The sequence below is a fragment of the Danaus plexippus genome (genome assembly GCF_018135715.1).
Source record: "Danaus plexippus chromosome 22 unlocalized genomic scaffold, MEX_DaPlex mxdp_33, whole genome shotgun sequence".
Lineage (NCBI taxonomy): Eukaryota > Metazoa > Arthropoda > Insecta > Lepidoptera > Nymphalidae > Danaus > Danaus plexippus.
Window position 1 is genome coordinate 344,299 of NW_026869856.1, and position 17,737 is coordinate 362,035.

General features: G+C 39.2%; 1 protein-coding gene and 4 non-coding genes across 7 annotated transcripts in view; all 5 read left to right on the forward strand.

Annotated features, from left to right (window-relative positions):
- The window catches only part of LOC116773511 (uncharacterized), a 36,003-nt gene that overhangs the window by 17,183 nt on the left and 1,083 nt on the right, over positions 1 to 17,737 (forward strand). Inside the window, exons 2-24 of one of the 3 annotated variants that reach the window (XM_061528807.1) lie at positions 1,449 to 1,674; positions 4,447 to 4,517; positions 4,683 to 4,780; positions 5,635 to 5,768; positions 5,891 to 6,181; positions 6,306 to 6,449; positions 6,521 to 6,595; positions 6,812 to 7,159; positions 7,232 to 7,267; positions 7,386 to 8,006; positions 8,055 to 8,258; positions 11,812 to 11,935; positions 12,226 to 12,334; positions 12,599 to 12,785; positions 13,334 to 13,566; positions 13,637 to 13,756; positions 14,044 to 14,115; positions 14,435 to 14,582; positions 14,926 to 15,145; positions 15,322 to 15,566; positions 15,719 to 15,855; positions 16,124 to 16,551; positions 17,494 to 17,585. In XM_061528807.1, coding sequence (XP_061384791.1) covers positions 1,518 to 1,674; positions 4,447 to 4,517; positions 4,683 to 4,780; positions 5,635 to 5,768; positions 5,891 to 6,181; positions 6,306 to 6,449; positions 6,521 to 6,595; positions 6,812 to 7,159; positions 7,232 to 7,267; positions 7,386 to 8,006; positions 8,055 to 8,258; positions 11,812 to 11,935; positions 12,226 to 12,334; positions 12,599 to 12,785; positions 13,334 to 13,566; positions 13,637 to 13,756; positions 14,044 to 14,115; positions 14,435 to 14,582; positions 14,926 to 15,145; positions 15,322 to 15,566; positions 15,719 to 15,855; positions 16,124 to 16,551; positions 17,494 to 17,585 — 4,294 coding nt within the window. In that variant the 5' untranslated portion in view covers positions 1,449 to 1,517. Of the gene's footprint in view, positions 1 to 1,448; positions 1,675 to 4,446; positions 4,518 to 4,682; positions 4,781 to 5,634; positions 5,769 to 5,890; positions 6,182 to 6,305; positions 6,450 to 6,520; positions 6,596 to 6,811; positions 7,160 to 7,231; positions 7,268 to 7,385; positions 8,259 to 11,811; positions 11,936 to 12,225; positions 12,335 to 12,598; positions 12,786 to 13,333; positions 13,567 to 13,636; positions 13,757 to 14,043; positions 14,116 to 14,434; positions 14,583 to 14,925; positions 15,146 to 15,321; positions 15,567 to 15,718; positions 15,856 to 16,123; positions 16,552 to 17,493; positions 17,586 to 17,737 lie in introns of all 3 variants that reach the window. The other 2 variants (XM_032665982.2, XM_061528808.1) reach the window with 2 other exon arrangements.
- On the forward strand, positions 2,749 to 2,830 carry Trnas-cga (transfer RNA serine (anticodon CGA)). The gene has a single exon. It is a non-coding gene; the product is annotated as a tRNA-Ser (tRNA).
- On the forward strand, positions 3,967 to 4,039 carry Trnar-ucg (transfer RNA arginine (anticodon UCG)). The gene has a single exon. It is a non-coding gene; the product is annotated as a tRNA-Arg (tRNA).
- Positions 4,552 to 4,624, forward strand: Trnak-cuu (transfer RNA lysine (anticodon CUU)). Its single transcript has one exon. It is a non-coding gene; the product is annotated as a tRNA-Lys (tRNA).
- On the forward strand, positions 17,000 to 17,072 carry Trnar-ucg (transfer RNA arginine (anticodon UCG)). The gene has a single exon. It is a non-coding gene; the product is annotated as a tRNA-Arg (tRNA).

Below are 17,737 nucleotides of genomic sequence, written 5' to 3' on the forward strand. Positions count from 1 at the left end.
CCGGGTCCATCGCGTTGCAGGGAGAGGAGCTTCTACAGTGCCTGGGACTTGCGACCCAGGTGTAGGTTTAAGGGGCCCGTATCTAACGCGCGTTAAATGCTCACCTCCACTGTCCAAGCTCCTCTCTCTACCTAAACAAATATGAGACGAACCTGCTAGGGCTGCCTTCGAAGCACGTTCCAAGAACGAACTGATGTTAGTTCTTGGCAGGCCTAAGTCTTTTAGCAGGTTGTAGAGAGATTTGGCTGTTACACCTCTAGCTCCTACTTCTACCGCGTACAAATTTACAACGAACATATTCTTAGTGTGCTCGTAATACTTGTTGACCTTGATGGCATGGTCTTTGGGGATGTTGGTTTCCCAAGGAACCGTGAGCTCTATTAGTAACGCGCTTTAAAATTATGAATATAAAAATATGTCCGGTCTAGACGCCGACGCACAAATATCCTCTGGGATCTTGTATTACTTCTCATACGTGTCCATCATTAACGTCCAATCCGAAGCCGCTTTTACAATAGAGTAGGGCTTGACCTTTGATTTTGTAGCCCTAGTGCCTTCTCTCACAAAACCTTTTGATCGTAGGTTCGTGGTTATTTCTTTTTGCGCTCTTGCTACCGATATTACTTCAATACAAGTGAAGTAAGTGGAAAATTAATTTCAATTAATTTGTCTTTAAAGATAATATTATAATTATAGTGCGTAATTAAAAATAATAATTCATTAATATTAACGAACTAGAAAGTCAGTAGTGTCTAACTGTGTGTAATATATCTTATTTTATTAATATAAAGTCCATTTTTGTTTGTCAGCTCGTCGTCGGTCCGTCTGTCATAACAATTATCACGTAACCGATGAGTCAATACACTTACTTTTATGAATAGAAAATAATAAATCGTTACCAAATTAATATTATATTTAATATTATGATTGCTTTAATAATGTTAGTACTTAAAAACTATGTTCACATTATATAGTATATATTATTTAAGTGTGGACTGTCCGTTTATCTTAGTGAAAGTTTTATTTGTACGCGTACGCCAGGTTTGCAACACAACACTATACTACATACGCAGCGTTTCCCGTCTCCCATTCAATAATCTACGTTAATACTTTATGTGACAAGATTCATGAATGAAAACTTTTAAAGCTCCGTTTTGAAAACATGTAAACTCGCTATAATACATTGGATACAAAGTAAGAACAAAGCGGATATGAAATTAAAGTTCCTGTAATTTTTTCATACGAATTAAGTACTTTAAACCAACTTCAAAGAAGAAGGTAATGTTTTCGCTGTATGTTCGGATGGATTTGACATTATGTCAGTTTCTATGTTCTTATATCATCATTCCTATATGATTACAAGGAACAATTTTTTATCACGAATATTTTGCCAATGATATTTTTTTTATTTTTTAACTACAACTATAGAATAATTCATTTTGTTTCAGCTTCATGGACCTGAAATGTCTTGACAGTAATGACATGTGACAGCTGACAGGTGACAGTTGATAACCAAGATGGCGTCGGTAGTGACATTAGCGGTGTTAGTGTGTGTTAGTTGTGTGTTGGTGTGCGTGTATGGACACGTCGCGTTAACTTTCCCGCCAGCCAGGAAATACGATTTGGACTTTTTGGATAACTCCAGAACTAAACCGCCGTGTGGAATGCCCAAAGGTAATAATGCTTCAAATTTATAAATATATTAATTTATAAAAAAATAATAAAAGATAAAGAAAGGAAATTTGAAATATATTTGGAACAGTAGATAATGATCTGTTTAAATAAGTTAAATTATTCCGCAAAATGAAAAATTAATGTTTTTATTTTGTAACATTAGTGAAATTAGTTACTATTAAATGCAAACTGTTAACTGTGCAGTAAGCGTATTCAAACTTATGGTTATCATAATGCTTCAGGTTCGATGGTTTATATTCTCACCTCTGAGACTTGAACTGTTTCCACTTCCGGTCAACTCCCTTTAGGATCAGACACGTGATTACATTAACAATAAGTATGTTATGTGTACAAGGCACGTATCATTACCGGCTTTTATTTAGAAATTTCCTGTCTTTTAATTTAAAATACTTTCTATAAGCCAGAATAAAAAATATTGTGTTTACAGTAATGTATTCTATTTCATTTACTCATACTAAAGGTATAGATAGTTTTGACGTGTTTCTATATAGTAACCTCACGCTAGACTGTCTGTTTGTAGATAAAGAGTCTTTGTAATACACATGAAAAATTTACTTTGAGCCATGTTTATATAAAATATAAAAACTATCGTGTGTCGAAGGCCTGATCTATTCGTATGTTAAATCTGTTCAGGAATTTCAGTGTAACAAATATATAAACATACAGATATATATAACTGATTAACAAATTTCAAATAAGTATTCTCACAAATATTGTCCTCGTTTGACCTTTGAATTATTAAAGTATAAATTGCTAGGAAAAGGTATAATGGAAAATGTCAATAGTGAGTCATACTGGAGCCGACATTATAGCTTAATGTTATAGTACAGTGGCCGATTTGGAATTTTTAAGTGTCAATTATTAATGGAAAAAAGTTTTTCGGAAAAAGTTCCATAACCTTTGGTAACCATGTGATATTACCTTGATAGGACAACCTTTAAAAGACCCCTGTTCGGTTTTAACGTCTTTGTTATTGACAAGATCAATAAGCGAGGAATTTCTTTTAAAGTGACGTCAAAGGAAGGGTTCATGATTTTCGATGTATTACAACAAGCAGTCGTGGCCGAGTGGTTAAGGCGTCTGACTCGAAATCAGATTCCCTCTGGGAGCGTAGGTTCGAATCCTACCGGCTGCGAAATATATTTTACTTTTGAATTTTGTATTTTAAATTTTCAAATCAGTATCATATGTTTGGTTTATTTTTTGTTTCTTAAAATATTCATATTAAAAAATTCCTAGTCCTTGGATATACATATAGATATACAACTAGCACACAATGAAATTCCCCAATATACATCAATTATTTATAGTGTGAAACAAATGCAAAAAACTATCCTTGAAAAAACACTTATTCGTTTTCGATGAATGCAAAGCCAATAAGACTTAGAAGCCATATAGTTTTTATCACGCCTACTTTAAAAATGTCTTCTAGAAGCTTCTAGAATAGCAGTACAATATAATATGAACATATTTCGGAAGAACATTGTCAACACCCCTACCACAATGCTTTGTCACACATACGTCGCGTTTCCGTTATAACATTCATATTACCAAGTTTATACTGATTCTATTTTTTATGAAGAATAGTTGATTATATAAGTTAGATTGTAAGTATTAAACTATGAAAACTCATGGTTGGGGTTGCGCTTTCTAAAATATTGTGTTTTATAATTGAATGAGATTGAATAACTATTTGTACTGACGCAAATCAAAGTCCCTGTAGTAACTAGAACTAAATTCTAATAAGGCTTAGAACTCGCACGTGTTTTTTTTTAAATTTTAATACGAGTGTCGTTAACTATATACCAAACGTTTCGACGTTTTTGCGCATATCGTCGAAGTAACAAATTTAACATGAATAAAAGACTATTTTAAAGTAATTAGTGTATTTTTAAATAATTTTTATGAGTAATATTTGTCAGGTTTAATCTTAAAATAATATGATATGTATACATTAATTTAATGTTGATACGTCAAGGACTTAAAAGTTAACTGTACAGAAAAAATAATTTCGCATAAAAATATGCTTTCAAATCACAATACCTTGATCAGTTTGAAGCTCATAATTTAGTATTTTATTCTCGCATTCTAATTTTTATATGAAATGAGATATCATCAAATAAGGTCTAGTAAAAGTATTTTAATAACCATCATACTATGTGCGAACAAATGTAATAACAATATAGTATAATATATATATATATATATTTATATTTTATTGCTTTAAAACTGGTGTTGAAACTAAAGGCTTCGTAAGTCGTTACGTCATGTGACCGTGTGGCCTAATGGATAAGGCGTCGGACTTCGGATCCGAAGATTGCAGGTTCGAGTCCTGTCACGGTCGATGAAACACTTTTTTAATAACTTTTTTTCAATTAATACATAAAATACATCATTAACTACATATACTGAAACAAAAGAAAGATTAAAAATCCTAATCAGGTTAATTTGACATTTTAAAATCCATATTCAAACGTTTTGTGATTTCGAAAAAAATATATAAATATCATTGTTAAATAACATAAGATTTTTTTAATTTATTATTAATAATAATGAAATATAATTTGAGTAATTTATGTTTCCGCTACAATTCATAACTGAATGCTCTGTGATAATCCTATTACTATCGCCATCTACAATCAAGAGCAGATAACGTGTTCTCCATATCAATGGCCACTAGATGGCGTTGTCTGTATTTCAAAAACGGTTACTGTTTTAGAATTTCGAGTAATAATCATTATTTGTCTGTAGGTTCCATCAGGACATCGTTCTTAGCTGGATCAACATTTACAGTACATTGGCATCTAGCGTATGCGCATCGAGTAAGTGTTTCATAATTTCAGAGACTAATCATAAGCCCGGCTAGCTCAGTCGGTAGAGCATGAGACTCTTAATCTCAGGGTCGTGGGTTCGAGCCCCACGTTGGGCGCATTCTATTTTAGATTTTTGTGTTTTATTTTTTACTATATATATATTTAATATTCCAGGGCGGTTTTAGTTTAAGAATACTCGATTACCTGGAGCGGCCGTTATTAGACTTGACGCCTAGAGCCGGCGGATCAGAGTTCGTGAGGGATGACGTCACGTGAGTAATGATTTTATTTAAAAGGTTTTTGTATTAGTTAATATTAACAAATACTAAAATAACTTTATATTAATATAAATTTTTGCTAAGGAAAAATCTTTATAATTCCTTTTCCTTTTATTTCTCCGTGTTTCCTTATGACTTACCTCCTCTCTGTTCACGTGACACTTGAAATGTTATCAATTAATTGAAGCAGTTCCCAAATTAAGTTTACTTAAAAATTCTTTCATAAATTCAGTCATTCTCATAATTTTTTCGTCGACGCAAATTTTTATGGTAACTGAAGCAAACACGTCATCAGTATGTGAGTTTTGAGCAATACTATATCATACAAATGAAACTAGTGTTATTCGGATTTACTACGCGGATTTTATTATTGAAATTAAAAAACATCCCAATTTCAATAGAGAAGATGGCTGGAATCTATCAAACACCTGGGACCCCGTTCTTAAAAATATAAAATCCCATGTCCGAAACCACACCGCAGGACCTCAAGACACCGTGAGCGCATTCTGCCGGTAGATGATAAATAACAAGGACCAACTGACAGACATTCACACCTCGTCTGCCCGTGATCACGGTTGCTGCAAAGTAACCGAAACGTCGGGATTATGTAGTTTTTAAATAATAAAATCCGCGTAGTAAATCCGAATAATACTAGTTTCATTTAAATGAATACTCGCGAAAATCTTAGATCTCATTACTATATCATACACATTGACAAACAATCCAACTATTGGTCTCGATTGAACCGAACCTCAAAGATATGTGTCACATATTATTCGGTCTAGACTCGAGTCTTCTTGTTAAGTGTATACAGTATAGTAAAAGCAGTATTATTATCTCGGTGTCAGCGCCCAGAAGTACGAGGTCCACCTCCCGTCAGACTTCACGTGTGACAACTGCACCCTCCAGCTACAACGCGAGGCCGGCGAGTGGGGACAGAACTATAGGTTCTGGTCCTGCGCGGACATCGATATAGTCACCCGTGAGTGTAATCCAGTAGTAGGGGCCGGGCTCGATTGGACTTTGAAATGTCGTCAACGTTCAATTCTTTTAATTTATCGCATTGTTTTAATAAAACCTGATCTATTCTTTGTCACAAACAAGGTAAGACGTACCATGAGACGTGTTCGTCCCGCGGATTCCACATCCTGTCTCGCTGTAAGTGTAACAGACTTTACTCGGGAGATCGCTGTCAGTACTCCAATGAATGTCTCGAGGACGGGGACTGCGGTCTGCGGGGGCGCTGCGTGAGGCCTGCGGGGCACTCGGCCGCACCCGGGCCTGGCGCTCCCGGTGCCGGGCCTCGGTCGGGTCCGCTGGCCAGCAAGGACGCCAACGAAGGAGGCGGCGTCTGTTACTGCGCCTTCGGATTCTACGGCAAGGGCTGTAGCAAGAGTGAGTTGTTGTTTTTTTAACGAATAATGATAGGTAGTAGATCCGAGTGTTCAACACCAGTCATGAACACAGTAATTATTCATTCTACTCAGCGATACACAGATATGTGTTTTCATCTTAACAGAAGCACCGTGGAAGGACAAGAATATCAACTTGGAGTTGTACACCAAGAAACAGCTGTCCAAAGATTTCGCTTTGTACTGGAGGGTGCTGAAGGAGGAGGGGGAGATGGAGGTCGCTATGATAGTTAACGGAACCTCATACGCTGGTCAGTATTCATCAGGATATGACACAAGCAAATACAAAAAATAATTGTAACATGTGATTGAAAATATGCAGGCATCGGATGGAGACCGAAGGGATTGAAGAAGGAATGCAAAAACTTCCCCGTCTTAGGACCACCTATGGAGAATCGTAAGTGTAATTCATATTCCTTACACTACTATCTAAACCGGTGTTAGATAGGAGCCCCTTAAACACCTGGGTCGCAAGTCCCAGGCACTGTTGAAGCTCCTTTCCCTGCAACCATGGACCCGGCGCGCGCACGGTGAATTCATGGAATGATGAGAGGTTTCGTCTCATATTTAATTTAATATCTTTATAATATTTCTATTGTTATTTTTTATTCAGAAAGCACACCGGCTCCCGAACCGCTTCCTAAACCAGAACCCAAATCCGAACCTGAGGCAGTACCAGAGCCGAAATCGGAACCAGAACCGACACCGGAACCGAAATCCGAACAGGAACCGACTCCAGAACCAAAAGCAGAACCGGAACCGACACCTGAACCAAAAGCAGAACCGGAACCAGAACCTAGTGCGGAACCTGAACCGGTCGCCGAAGATACGAATGTACCAGAAAATGACAACAGAAACAAAAGAGTCGCCATGCACACATTAGATGGTTTCGACTTCAAAAACCTAGGAAATGACGTCACTTACAAAACCAGTGTATCTTTCAAAGTGTCGACTTCAAAAGGTACGGTTAATAATAAAAGTTACTTTAAGAAGAAAGCAAATAAAGATGATAATATTTTAATTATCTTTTAAGGTCGTAAAAAGAGAGACGTGGAATCCGACAAACCAGGTAAGTGCGGACGGACCCAAACGAATCGCATATATAATAATCACGAGCTATGCAAAACACTATTTGCAGACTAACTCTGTAAAAACACATATATAGATGTTTGCATGATTGTTTGCAGATGTGGAAACATCGATTGACCATTCCCTAAGTTCCGAACCAAAGTTACAGCCAAAGCTTAAATCTAAGACCCAACCCAAAAATAAAGTAAACAAGTCCCCTACAGAATCACCCGTAGATATGTATGAGTTAGAACCCTCCCCTGAACCTACATCCGAACCAGAATCTTCCCCTGAACCCTCATCTGAACCAGAACCCTCCCCTGAACCCACATCTGAACCAGAACCCTCCCCTGAACCCACATCTGAACCTGAACCAAGTCCTGAACCTAATTCCGAACCTGAACCTTTATCTGAAAAAAGTTCAGAAAAAAAAGTTGGTCGACAATCAAAATACTATTTCGATAGGGACTCAAAATCTCAACCAGAACCATCTCCTGAACCTAAATCCGAGCCCGAACCATCCCCCGAACCTAAATCTGTACCCGAACCTTCCCCCGAACCTAAATCCGAGCCCGAACCATCCCCGGAACCTAAATCTGTACCCGAACCTTCCCCCGAACCTAAATCTGAGCCCGAACCATCCCCGGAACCTAAATCTGTACCCGAACCTTCCCCCGAACCTAAATCTGAGCCCGAACCATCCCCGGAACCTAAATCTGTACCCGAACCTTCCCCCGAACCTAAATCTGAGCCCGAACCATCCCCGGAACCTAAATCTGTACCCGAACCTAAATCCGAGCCCGAACCATCCCCGGAACCAAAATCAGAACCCGAACCATCTTCTGAACCTAAATCCGAACCCGAACCATCCCCCGAACCAAAATCAGAACCCGAACCATCTCCTGAACCTAAATCCGAACCCGAACCATCTCCCGAACCCAATGCTGAAGATCCCGAGACTCTGCTAGTGAAAGGACTCCAAGAAGACACAGGTAACGCACTCGCTTAGCAAATAATTTGACGCATTGTATACATAGTAATAAAAAATGTTGGAATGCTTAAGAAAGGACGGAGAAAAGGGCACTTACATATAACAGATTTAACTCAAAGGTATTTCTCCTATACTTGTATAACACAACGCGATAAAGGACAAAGATGAATCAATAACATTATGACAACATTGGTGAACGAAGACCTCTCTGTGATAATCTTTATAAACGTCTAGAGATATCACCGTCTAAGTTCAACTACAATTTTTTAATATAATATGCGATACTGGTAAATGTAGTTATCTGGCAAATTAATATTCTGAATCTCATCTGGTTAAGAAAGATCATGGCGAGTGTCCAAGTTTGGTCTCCGTAGGTTAGACTGTTAGTCCTAATAAAAATCGAGTCGACTTTATGGTACCTCAGCATTGTCCTCGATTCCCGCTGGTCTTTCAAAACCCACTTTAAAATTGTTGGGTGCAGCCGCAGCACTTGGGCGTCTATTCCCAAACTTGAAGGGGCCCACATTATCACGCCCGTGTCTATATCTAGATGTGTAGAAGTCTATAACCAGAGCATCGCCTGTTTCCGCGCTGCGCGTGTATCGGTATCCGCATGGTACGGACTTACAGGACTATCTCCGCGGAAGTGGAGTTCGTATTGGCTGGATCTGTGCCATGAAATCTGGAGGCGAGATCTCTCGCGTTACTATGCCGGTGGCGTGAGGAGGCGAAATGCCAACACCAAACGCGGTAGAGGCGCAAAGGAAGAAGATCCGTGGTGCTATGAGGGTGAAGTGGATGTCGAGGCTAGCTCAGCCGACAGTAGGCATCCGTACAGTTGAGTCGATCCGTCCCATTCTGCTTGAGTGGCTGAATCGCGACCATGGGACGCTTACTTTCTGACTGATCCAAGTCCTCTTTGTGCATGGATGTTTTTGGGAGGTACCTTTGGCTCGGAGGGAGCCAACTCTAGTGAACCATGGGTGTGGTTGCACTGGAGACACGGCGCAACATACCGTCGAGGAGTGTCCATCCTGGGCCTGCGAACGCACAAGCTTCGTCGCTAAAATAAGGGACATCCCTATCATTACCGGCCGTAGTTAAATCTATGGTTGAGAGTTCTAGGTCCTGGCAAGCCGTCCTCTCCTTTTGCGAAACTGTCATGGCGCAAAAGGAGGCAGCAGAACGGCTGAGAGAAGATGATCCAACATCGAGCCAACAACGCCGCAGGAGATACGGACGTAGGCGGCTCACTCACGAACGCCGCCTTCCTTCTTAAAGAGGACTCGGGGCGGCAGACATGGGGTGTCTGCCATCCCGCTTTGACGAGATCCTCGGTTCGGATGGTGTAAAGCCCTGCGCTGGCACGCATATGGAAGCTTCTATTGTTAGAAATCATCTTGCGTTGGATTTGTGATCGGATAGCCCATAATGGGAGGCCGCGGGCTGAGCGAAACGTTACTGCAGCCTTCCGTACATGTGTGACGAACACTTCGCTGGTTCTTTAGTGGGTAGACTTGGCGCTGTATACCCAGGAGTTCCACATAATATCACAGTTGCCCGAGTGGTATGCGAAAGCATTTTTCCAGCGTCACAAAAAAAAAACAAAAACAAAAAAAATTAAGACGATTAGGACTCACTAGTTAAAAGTACTAGTCTTTGGAGTTTATGAAATATGAGTATTCTCTCTTCCTTATCAAAGATATTCCGGCCGGGTTGGGTTGTTTGGCCGATGAAGATGTAAAATTTGATAACTTCGAAAAGCGCTATTAATCACTGGCCTGGGAACACATCAGTATTATAACTTCAGTCTCATCAGGATTCACCATAAGATCCATACATCTTAAAATATCTCATGTTTTCCAACATAACTTACAAATATTATAAAGCTTGCACCAAGATGACAATGTCATTAGCAAATCACAAGTGTGTAAGAAATATTCCTTTGATGATTCCACCTACGTTCCAATCGCGTTTTAAGAATACATACATTAGTTACCAGTTCCGCAGATATATGAGTTCTCTCTTTTTTGATAAACAATTAATGTTTGGGAACTAAGGAAGAAATAAACGCCGTCTTCAATAATCTGTTCCACGTAACTCACACGAACAAAGACACTTACGAATAATGATCACTGAACGAGAGGTAAGACTATGGTAGAGATGACGACGGGTCTTCAGATGGCTGGTTCCACAACATCGAAATATCGAAAAATAAATATCGAAAACATCATAATTCGCAGAAAGGAAAACGTCATTATCCAGTCCCTCAGCTCCCAGGGTCACCTCACAGAACTCAGAACATTATAAGACACTGTCACCTCTAAACTAGAGATATTCATTATAGTCTTAAAGTTTAAGACCTTCCAATAGCCCTTTTGGCTTATGTTTACAAGTTGTTCTCGACAGCTATCATCGCCTCGATCACAAGTTCTCTCTTTAATCTATTGAACAACCTACGTTTTGAAAATTGTCTACAACCATAACCACATCCAAACGACTAAGAAATATAACCAGCCCTTAGCTCTCTGGCAGTGGACTATAAAAACCTTCGACAACATCAGAATCTTACCTTCAGAGGTATTTGTAGATCTGTATTGTCGTCTTAGGGCCCCTTAACTGTAATTTTTAAGTTATATTTTGATATATTCTATACCTCGATAGTCCTCCTCCGACAGTCCGTGCATCGTTTCAACATATAGTATCTGTGATTTTATTACTATGTATATTACTTGTATGTAAATTAACAAAATTACACAATACCTTTTTCGTGCACGTTGTTAATAATATTAAAACGAATAACATTTTTAATACTTTTTTTTCTGATTGTTAATAATTTTATTGAGATAAAATTTTATTTAATATTAAAAGTACAAAGTTGTCTAGAATTAGTTCATAACTATTATTTTATATTTGTTAAATATTCTTCTTTATGCTTCTTTATAAATCTGCTTCTTCTGCCTTCTTGCTGTCGCTTGCTTGAAATCTCTTCTCTTCTCCCCTCCTCCCTCTCCTCCCACAACTATATCTCTACTCTTCTGACTTTGACTATTCTGTTATTTCTATTAATTTTCTGTAACTGACTCACTCACATGACAATGTGTTTAATATTACATGATGTTAACTTTTAAATTAATTTTATATGTTGAATTTTAAGGATTTTTAGGTTAGTTAAGTAATGGGTCTTTTATTGATAGTTAATGTATTTTCTAGTCTATAATGGAATAATCAATCCTTTCAATATATATTGAACATACGAATGTATATTTGTATGTTTATAATTGAATATTATCTCAGCATTATGAATTTTCATTCATGAAGAATTTTCCTAAACCATTGAAGAGCATTAATAAGTAAAAAAATATATATTCTTCATAAATTAAACTCAACAATTTAAGGTCCAAAAAAAATAATAATATTTATAATAGTTATTAATGTTTATTTTAAAATGTAATAATTCTTTTCAATATTTTATTTACACACGTCTTCATCTACAATCGTTATGTCAACAATCTGCTGACACAGGCTAATCAAACTCTCCCACCTAACTGTAGGTTACTTCCCCTCACACGAGTTCGCCCCCAAATTCGATTTCAACCCCATGGACTGTACCGACATAGTCATAGGATCAGCTAAAGGGAATTACCACCGGGTCATGGATTACTATACGAGAGACAGGTATTGTATACAACATTATCACTTCTCACATACTTAAATAGCTTTGAAATTCATATACGGACATACATACATATATATGTATGTTAAGAGTATCATCTATTACCTGTTATTTATTTATTTATATTAAATAATGTATATAAAAAAAACACTAAAAGATCTATCTCATGCAGTATATATTTAAAAATATTTATTCTCAACATCTTCATCATTTTGTAAATGAATTAATATACTGTGAACAGATAGTGGTTTAATAACTTATACTGTATGAACCTTAAATCCTATTCACTTAGGTCGACCCCACGCGTGGATAAATTTTGGGGGGGGAAAGATGACGTCACCAGCGCCTCAGGGTACGAAGAAAATGGCGTCACAACGATACTGTTCAGAAAGAAGATTAAGGTGCTATTACATTACATATAAATATATCATTTTATATAAAATTTCATGCATATCTCGCGTTCTAATAAAATATATGTTTTTTTGCTGACTTCGAATCATTCAAAACACTAACAGCATACACATATAGTTTAATATGACGTCTCTCACGTCAATCACATTTAAAATAGTTAACAGTGAAATATTTTTAAGACATACATATCCCAAAACCAGACGCGCTACACTTGCTATACTTATTTCCTTAAAACCAATATATTCCGTCGCCAGGCGACTGAGCCGAGCGATCACTCTATAGTGGACGACCTGATGCATGTCATTTGGGCTCGCGGCCAGGAGTATGGCCCCCTGCAAGGAAAAGGCCAGGACAACGTCACCAGAAACTTCTACGGCCCCGACGACCTCAAGTACCACGGACACGGAGCACAGAGGGGGGTCGCTACTATTAACTTCTTCGGTAAGAAACTATGACAAGTGGCAATGAATTCTTATTTTCAGCTACTTCCCCGACCTCGGTTGCTGCTCAGTAAGCGGAACGTCGGGGGTATGGAGATAAAATAATATCATCGCGCGTCGTACATCACAAAATATCAGTTTCATTTAAATGAAGTCTCGCGTCTTAGATGTCGTTAAAACAAGTGCGCTTCAGACCATAAGCCTGAAGCAAATCTTCTATGTCCCAAACTAACTGGTACTGAGCGAAAGAGATGGACAACGTATGCTGGCGTCTCTATCTTGCCTCTACAGTTGTAAACTAGACTTAATGTTGTCTATCATCTGTAAATTATTTCTTCCTCTCAACTAACGCTGGATCATACTTTCGCAACACTCTCATCACTTAACCATCAGCGTATTTGGAAATCATTTTTGCATAAAGAAATTATGCGTCAAAGGTCATTCTGTAAGATCTATTTTATACAATAATTCTAGAAATTTGGCAGATTTATTTGACACAGTCTGTCATATCATCATCAGGAATTATGTCATACAGTGCGTCTATTCCAGATGAACAAAAGTCGAGTCAAACAAGCGGCGTGCTGTCCCTCGAGGACGATAAGTGTGGTGGTCAATGGAGGTATCCCAGTAACTGCAACAATACTGTGAACAACACGTGCTCCTACACGGCGAGGTGGGAGTACCTGGGAGAGAAGAGAGGCAAGGACAGTGTGCGCTTCACCATCACCACCAGGCAGAGCAAGCTGTGGACGGGCATAGGGTTCAGCAACGACAAGAAAATGGTAGAGAATCAACCCTAACGAAATACGATACTCATTTGATAAGGCACTTATTGAACTTCCATTGGTTCAGTCTCAATCTGATGCGGTCGTCGGCTGGGTGGACTCGCGCTCCAACCGACCGGTGATGAGAGACGTCTGGCTCAGCGGGTACAAAGCACCCGCCGCAGACAACAGGCAGGACGTAACACAGGTGAGAGAGAGAGTCGGGGAGAGAAGGGGGAGTATGACGTCACAAGACAACTAGCATGGATGATACAGAGGGTGAATGAAAAGAGAGAGCGAGAGTGAGAGAGAGCAATATATAATGAAAATGATAATGTAGATGTAACGAGAGAACTGAGACTAATAATGATAACTTAACAAATGTATCTGTTCCGCTCTGTTTCCACATATTTTCTCTTCCAATTTCCTATTTTTGTGGCAAAACTAAACTCATTGTTTAAATGTGTTTTTATATTTACATACTTTGAACACCAGATCAGCGGCTCGCTGGTAGACGGCGTCACCACACTCAGCTTTGTTAGGAAGAGAGACACCGGCGACGGCAAGGTGGGTCGGCTGCTCAGACCACTGATACATACACAACTACTTAAGAAGCAACGCCTTTATAAATGTCATTTCTAATATTCTTCCATATCACAAAAGTCCGCTCTTGTTATCATAATATCTCCTATCTTCAAATACTAAAAAGTGAGCATAAATTAAAGTAAATAATTTTTTGTGAGGTATTTTTTTAACATTCAACTGGACATTTCGTTACCATTTCAGTGAATTCGATAGATAAAAAAACATAATTGTATCTCCTCATCAGTCCGTGCTATCAACCGATGATTCACGTTACGTCTAATATTGTATGATTATGTCGTAGGACCTTCCGTTCACTAACACCAAATGCCTGTACATGATGTTCGTCGTGGCGGGGGGTAACTTCGACCCCACCAACAAGAGGATGAGCAAGCACACGGACACCCCGCTGGTCACGGAAGAGAGAGTCTGCATTAAACCCTGCGGCCCAGGTGATGACGGACATCAACAAGCAATGTTGTATATACATATTTAGACGATATTGTTATGATACCTTACGACATCAGTCTTCGATACTAATGTAATTCTTAATAGGGTATTAGCTTCGGTTCACAGATTCGTTTATTAATTAAATATCATATCATCTCATGTCTGCTCATGTATGTACGTGGGTGTTTATAAAAATATCAATATCCACAGCTTTATTCAGCCGCAAATGATTGTGTTGAAAATTGTTTATTACGATTTAAATTCTAAAATAAACCCTAACATTGCTTTAATGTTACAAAATAAAATAGTAATTCAATGTAATCGTGTCGTCACATCCGTCTCCAGAACCGGAGGAGGATCCGTTCACGACCCTCCCTCCCCCTCCCCCGGGGTCCCGCTCGTACTCCCTCCTCATGAAGATCACGGGGCTCGGAGACAGCTATAGGACGCCCGCGGTAGGGACGGCGGAGTACGACGACCTCAAGACCAAGATAACGAATGGCTTCGACACTACTATGAGCGGGGTCAAGGGTTACCAAGGGATCGCCATCAACGGGTTTATGCAGTGAGTACATCTATATGATACATTTTGCTGGCTCAAAAAAAAATCTAATCAGAGCTAAACCTTATAAATATTATTCTGTTATGTGTAACTCAATATACATCAATAAAGTCTCTATATATAAAAACATGAGCAAGTTACGAAATTAATCTAACACTAAAATTTTGATAAAATTCCAGAAACGAGACAAAATCTATCATCGCCGATATAACTTTCAACACGATAGAGATAGAAGATAAGACCGCCTCGCTCACACCTGAAGGAAACGACACGGACATAGAGAGAGATGAGGAGAGAGACGAGGAGATAGACAGAGATATAGATAGAGAGAAGTGGTATAGGGCTATAAAGGACACGCTGGCTGAAGGAAAAGTCGGCAACCTGATTGTAGACCCGGAGTTCCTGGTGTTCCAACAAGTTATCAGTGAGTATATTCAGCATATCTACACACCACTAGCGGCTGTCCGCGACCGCGCCCGCTCTGTGTCGGGCGTTGTGTTTCCAGAGGAATTCATAATGTTTTTAATACAATACAGATGTTTTTTATATGTATAACACGTTCGTATATTATTCCAGCGTCGCCCTCCTCCCCCGCTCCCCCCTCCGCCTCCTCGCCTCCCCCCCGCCTATGGCTGGTCGCGGGCTGTGTGTGTCTGTTGGCGGCGCTGGCGGCGTTACAAGCGGCCTGCACACTCGCCACTACTAGGAGGAAGGTATGTCATGAAGAATACAACAATTAAAATATGGTTAGTCATAGTTCGCTTTGGATGGATGGATGGTCAAACAGTAGGGAATTACGGTGCTTTTAATAAGATTCGCACATCATGTCACACTTTGATTACAGACAACAAACCCGAAATAGAACTAATTTAGTGTCTTGATTGTCCTTAGAGCGAACCTTTTTAGTTGTGTTTCATATGACAAGAATTAAAGTTAGCATCAGGTCGAGGGAAACTTAATTAATATAACCATACCTTACAGGACCGCCTGATGCCGACACAGGCGTGGAAGGAGTACGCCTCCGCCAACACTAACTACGCCTTCGAACCCTTCGAGAACGATGACAAATATAACACGACCTCCCGCCCCCCCACCAGACCCACCTCGCCCCCTCCCCCACGACCCACAGCGACCCCCAAACCACACAAGGTGACCCCCAACGGACATGTGAACGGCCACAACACGACCCCCAGAAACGGACAACATAAACCATATAACAGCAATCATAATGGCCAAAACGGTCATAACGGCCATAATGTCCATAACGGTCATAATGGAAATAACCACAGCGGACATGACGTCATTGACGGCTACAACAGAAGCGGCAGGAAGTACTCCCCCGGCAGACGGACCCCCTCCCAGTACTACCCTGAGACCAGGTCGCTGCAGAGACCTAGGAACCAATACGGGTGAGAAATGTATATAGTAGGAAAACAAAAACACGTGAAGACTTGGCTTAAAAACTAATAGAGACTGGACTAGGAATGATTTGAATGTTTTCTCTGTCACCGAGCCACATGAGGCCCCGGGTCAGTCACCGCGCGGGGACGTGCGGGACGGGTCAGGAACACTATAATCATGCAACTTGTAACTTCAACAGCTACATTTAAAATTGGCTTCAAACCAAGTTATAAGTCAAAGTCAGCGAGGATCCAATCTAAACAAAAAATATTGATTTTTAATTTAAATGGAATATTAATACTCTGGGCACGTTCCCCGACGCCTCCGTATAGTATAGATATAGATTAGGTTTTAATTACTGATAATACAACGGAACTCCTCACAAGCATTGCTGTAACGACATGATAATGAATACATACAAACAAATTTATCAACAAATTGACGGAGTCTCAGCGTGACCGTGTGGCCTAATGGATAAGGCGTCGGACTTCGGATCCGAAGATTGCAGGTTCGAGTCCTGTCACGGTCGATGAAACACTTTTTTAATTTTTTACATAAAATTTATAATTTTATTAATTTTTTTATTATTATTTTACATTAAAAAATAATATATCTTTTTTTTTTAATAAAATGTCACTCATGTCGTATGTTACTAATGTATTAAAAGATAATTTCTAAATAATTAATTATAATATTTAAATTTTACAAAGACATATGTTTAAAACCACAACATATACAAAAAAAAAATTGGAAAAACTAAAACATATGAGAACAGTATATTTTAAAAGTTAGAGTATTTATTCAAGCTGTATATTATATACACACAAGACACTTGTACTAAATCCTCGCCTTAATATTCAGATGTGAACACTGTGTGTATCTTCTCCTGTGCGAGGCTCATCCTTATATTAATGTCACTACAATATAAATCTTGATGTCTGTTCCTCCAGCCGCACGTCAGCCGGCAGCACCCTCTCCCTGCCGCGGGGGTCTGAAGGGCCCAGTGACTTCTACTTCATGCCCTCACAGAGGAAACACGAAGGTGAGCTGGTCAGTGTGTACGTGCCGGGACGCACGCACCGCTAGACATATACACGAGTCTGTAGCGTTGACGGTACAAATTACTCAGCTTGTCATTATATTTAGTGAGTCCCGGCCGTCTCAGCGCTTGTTGTACTTACGTTATCTAGTGTT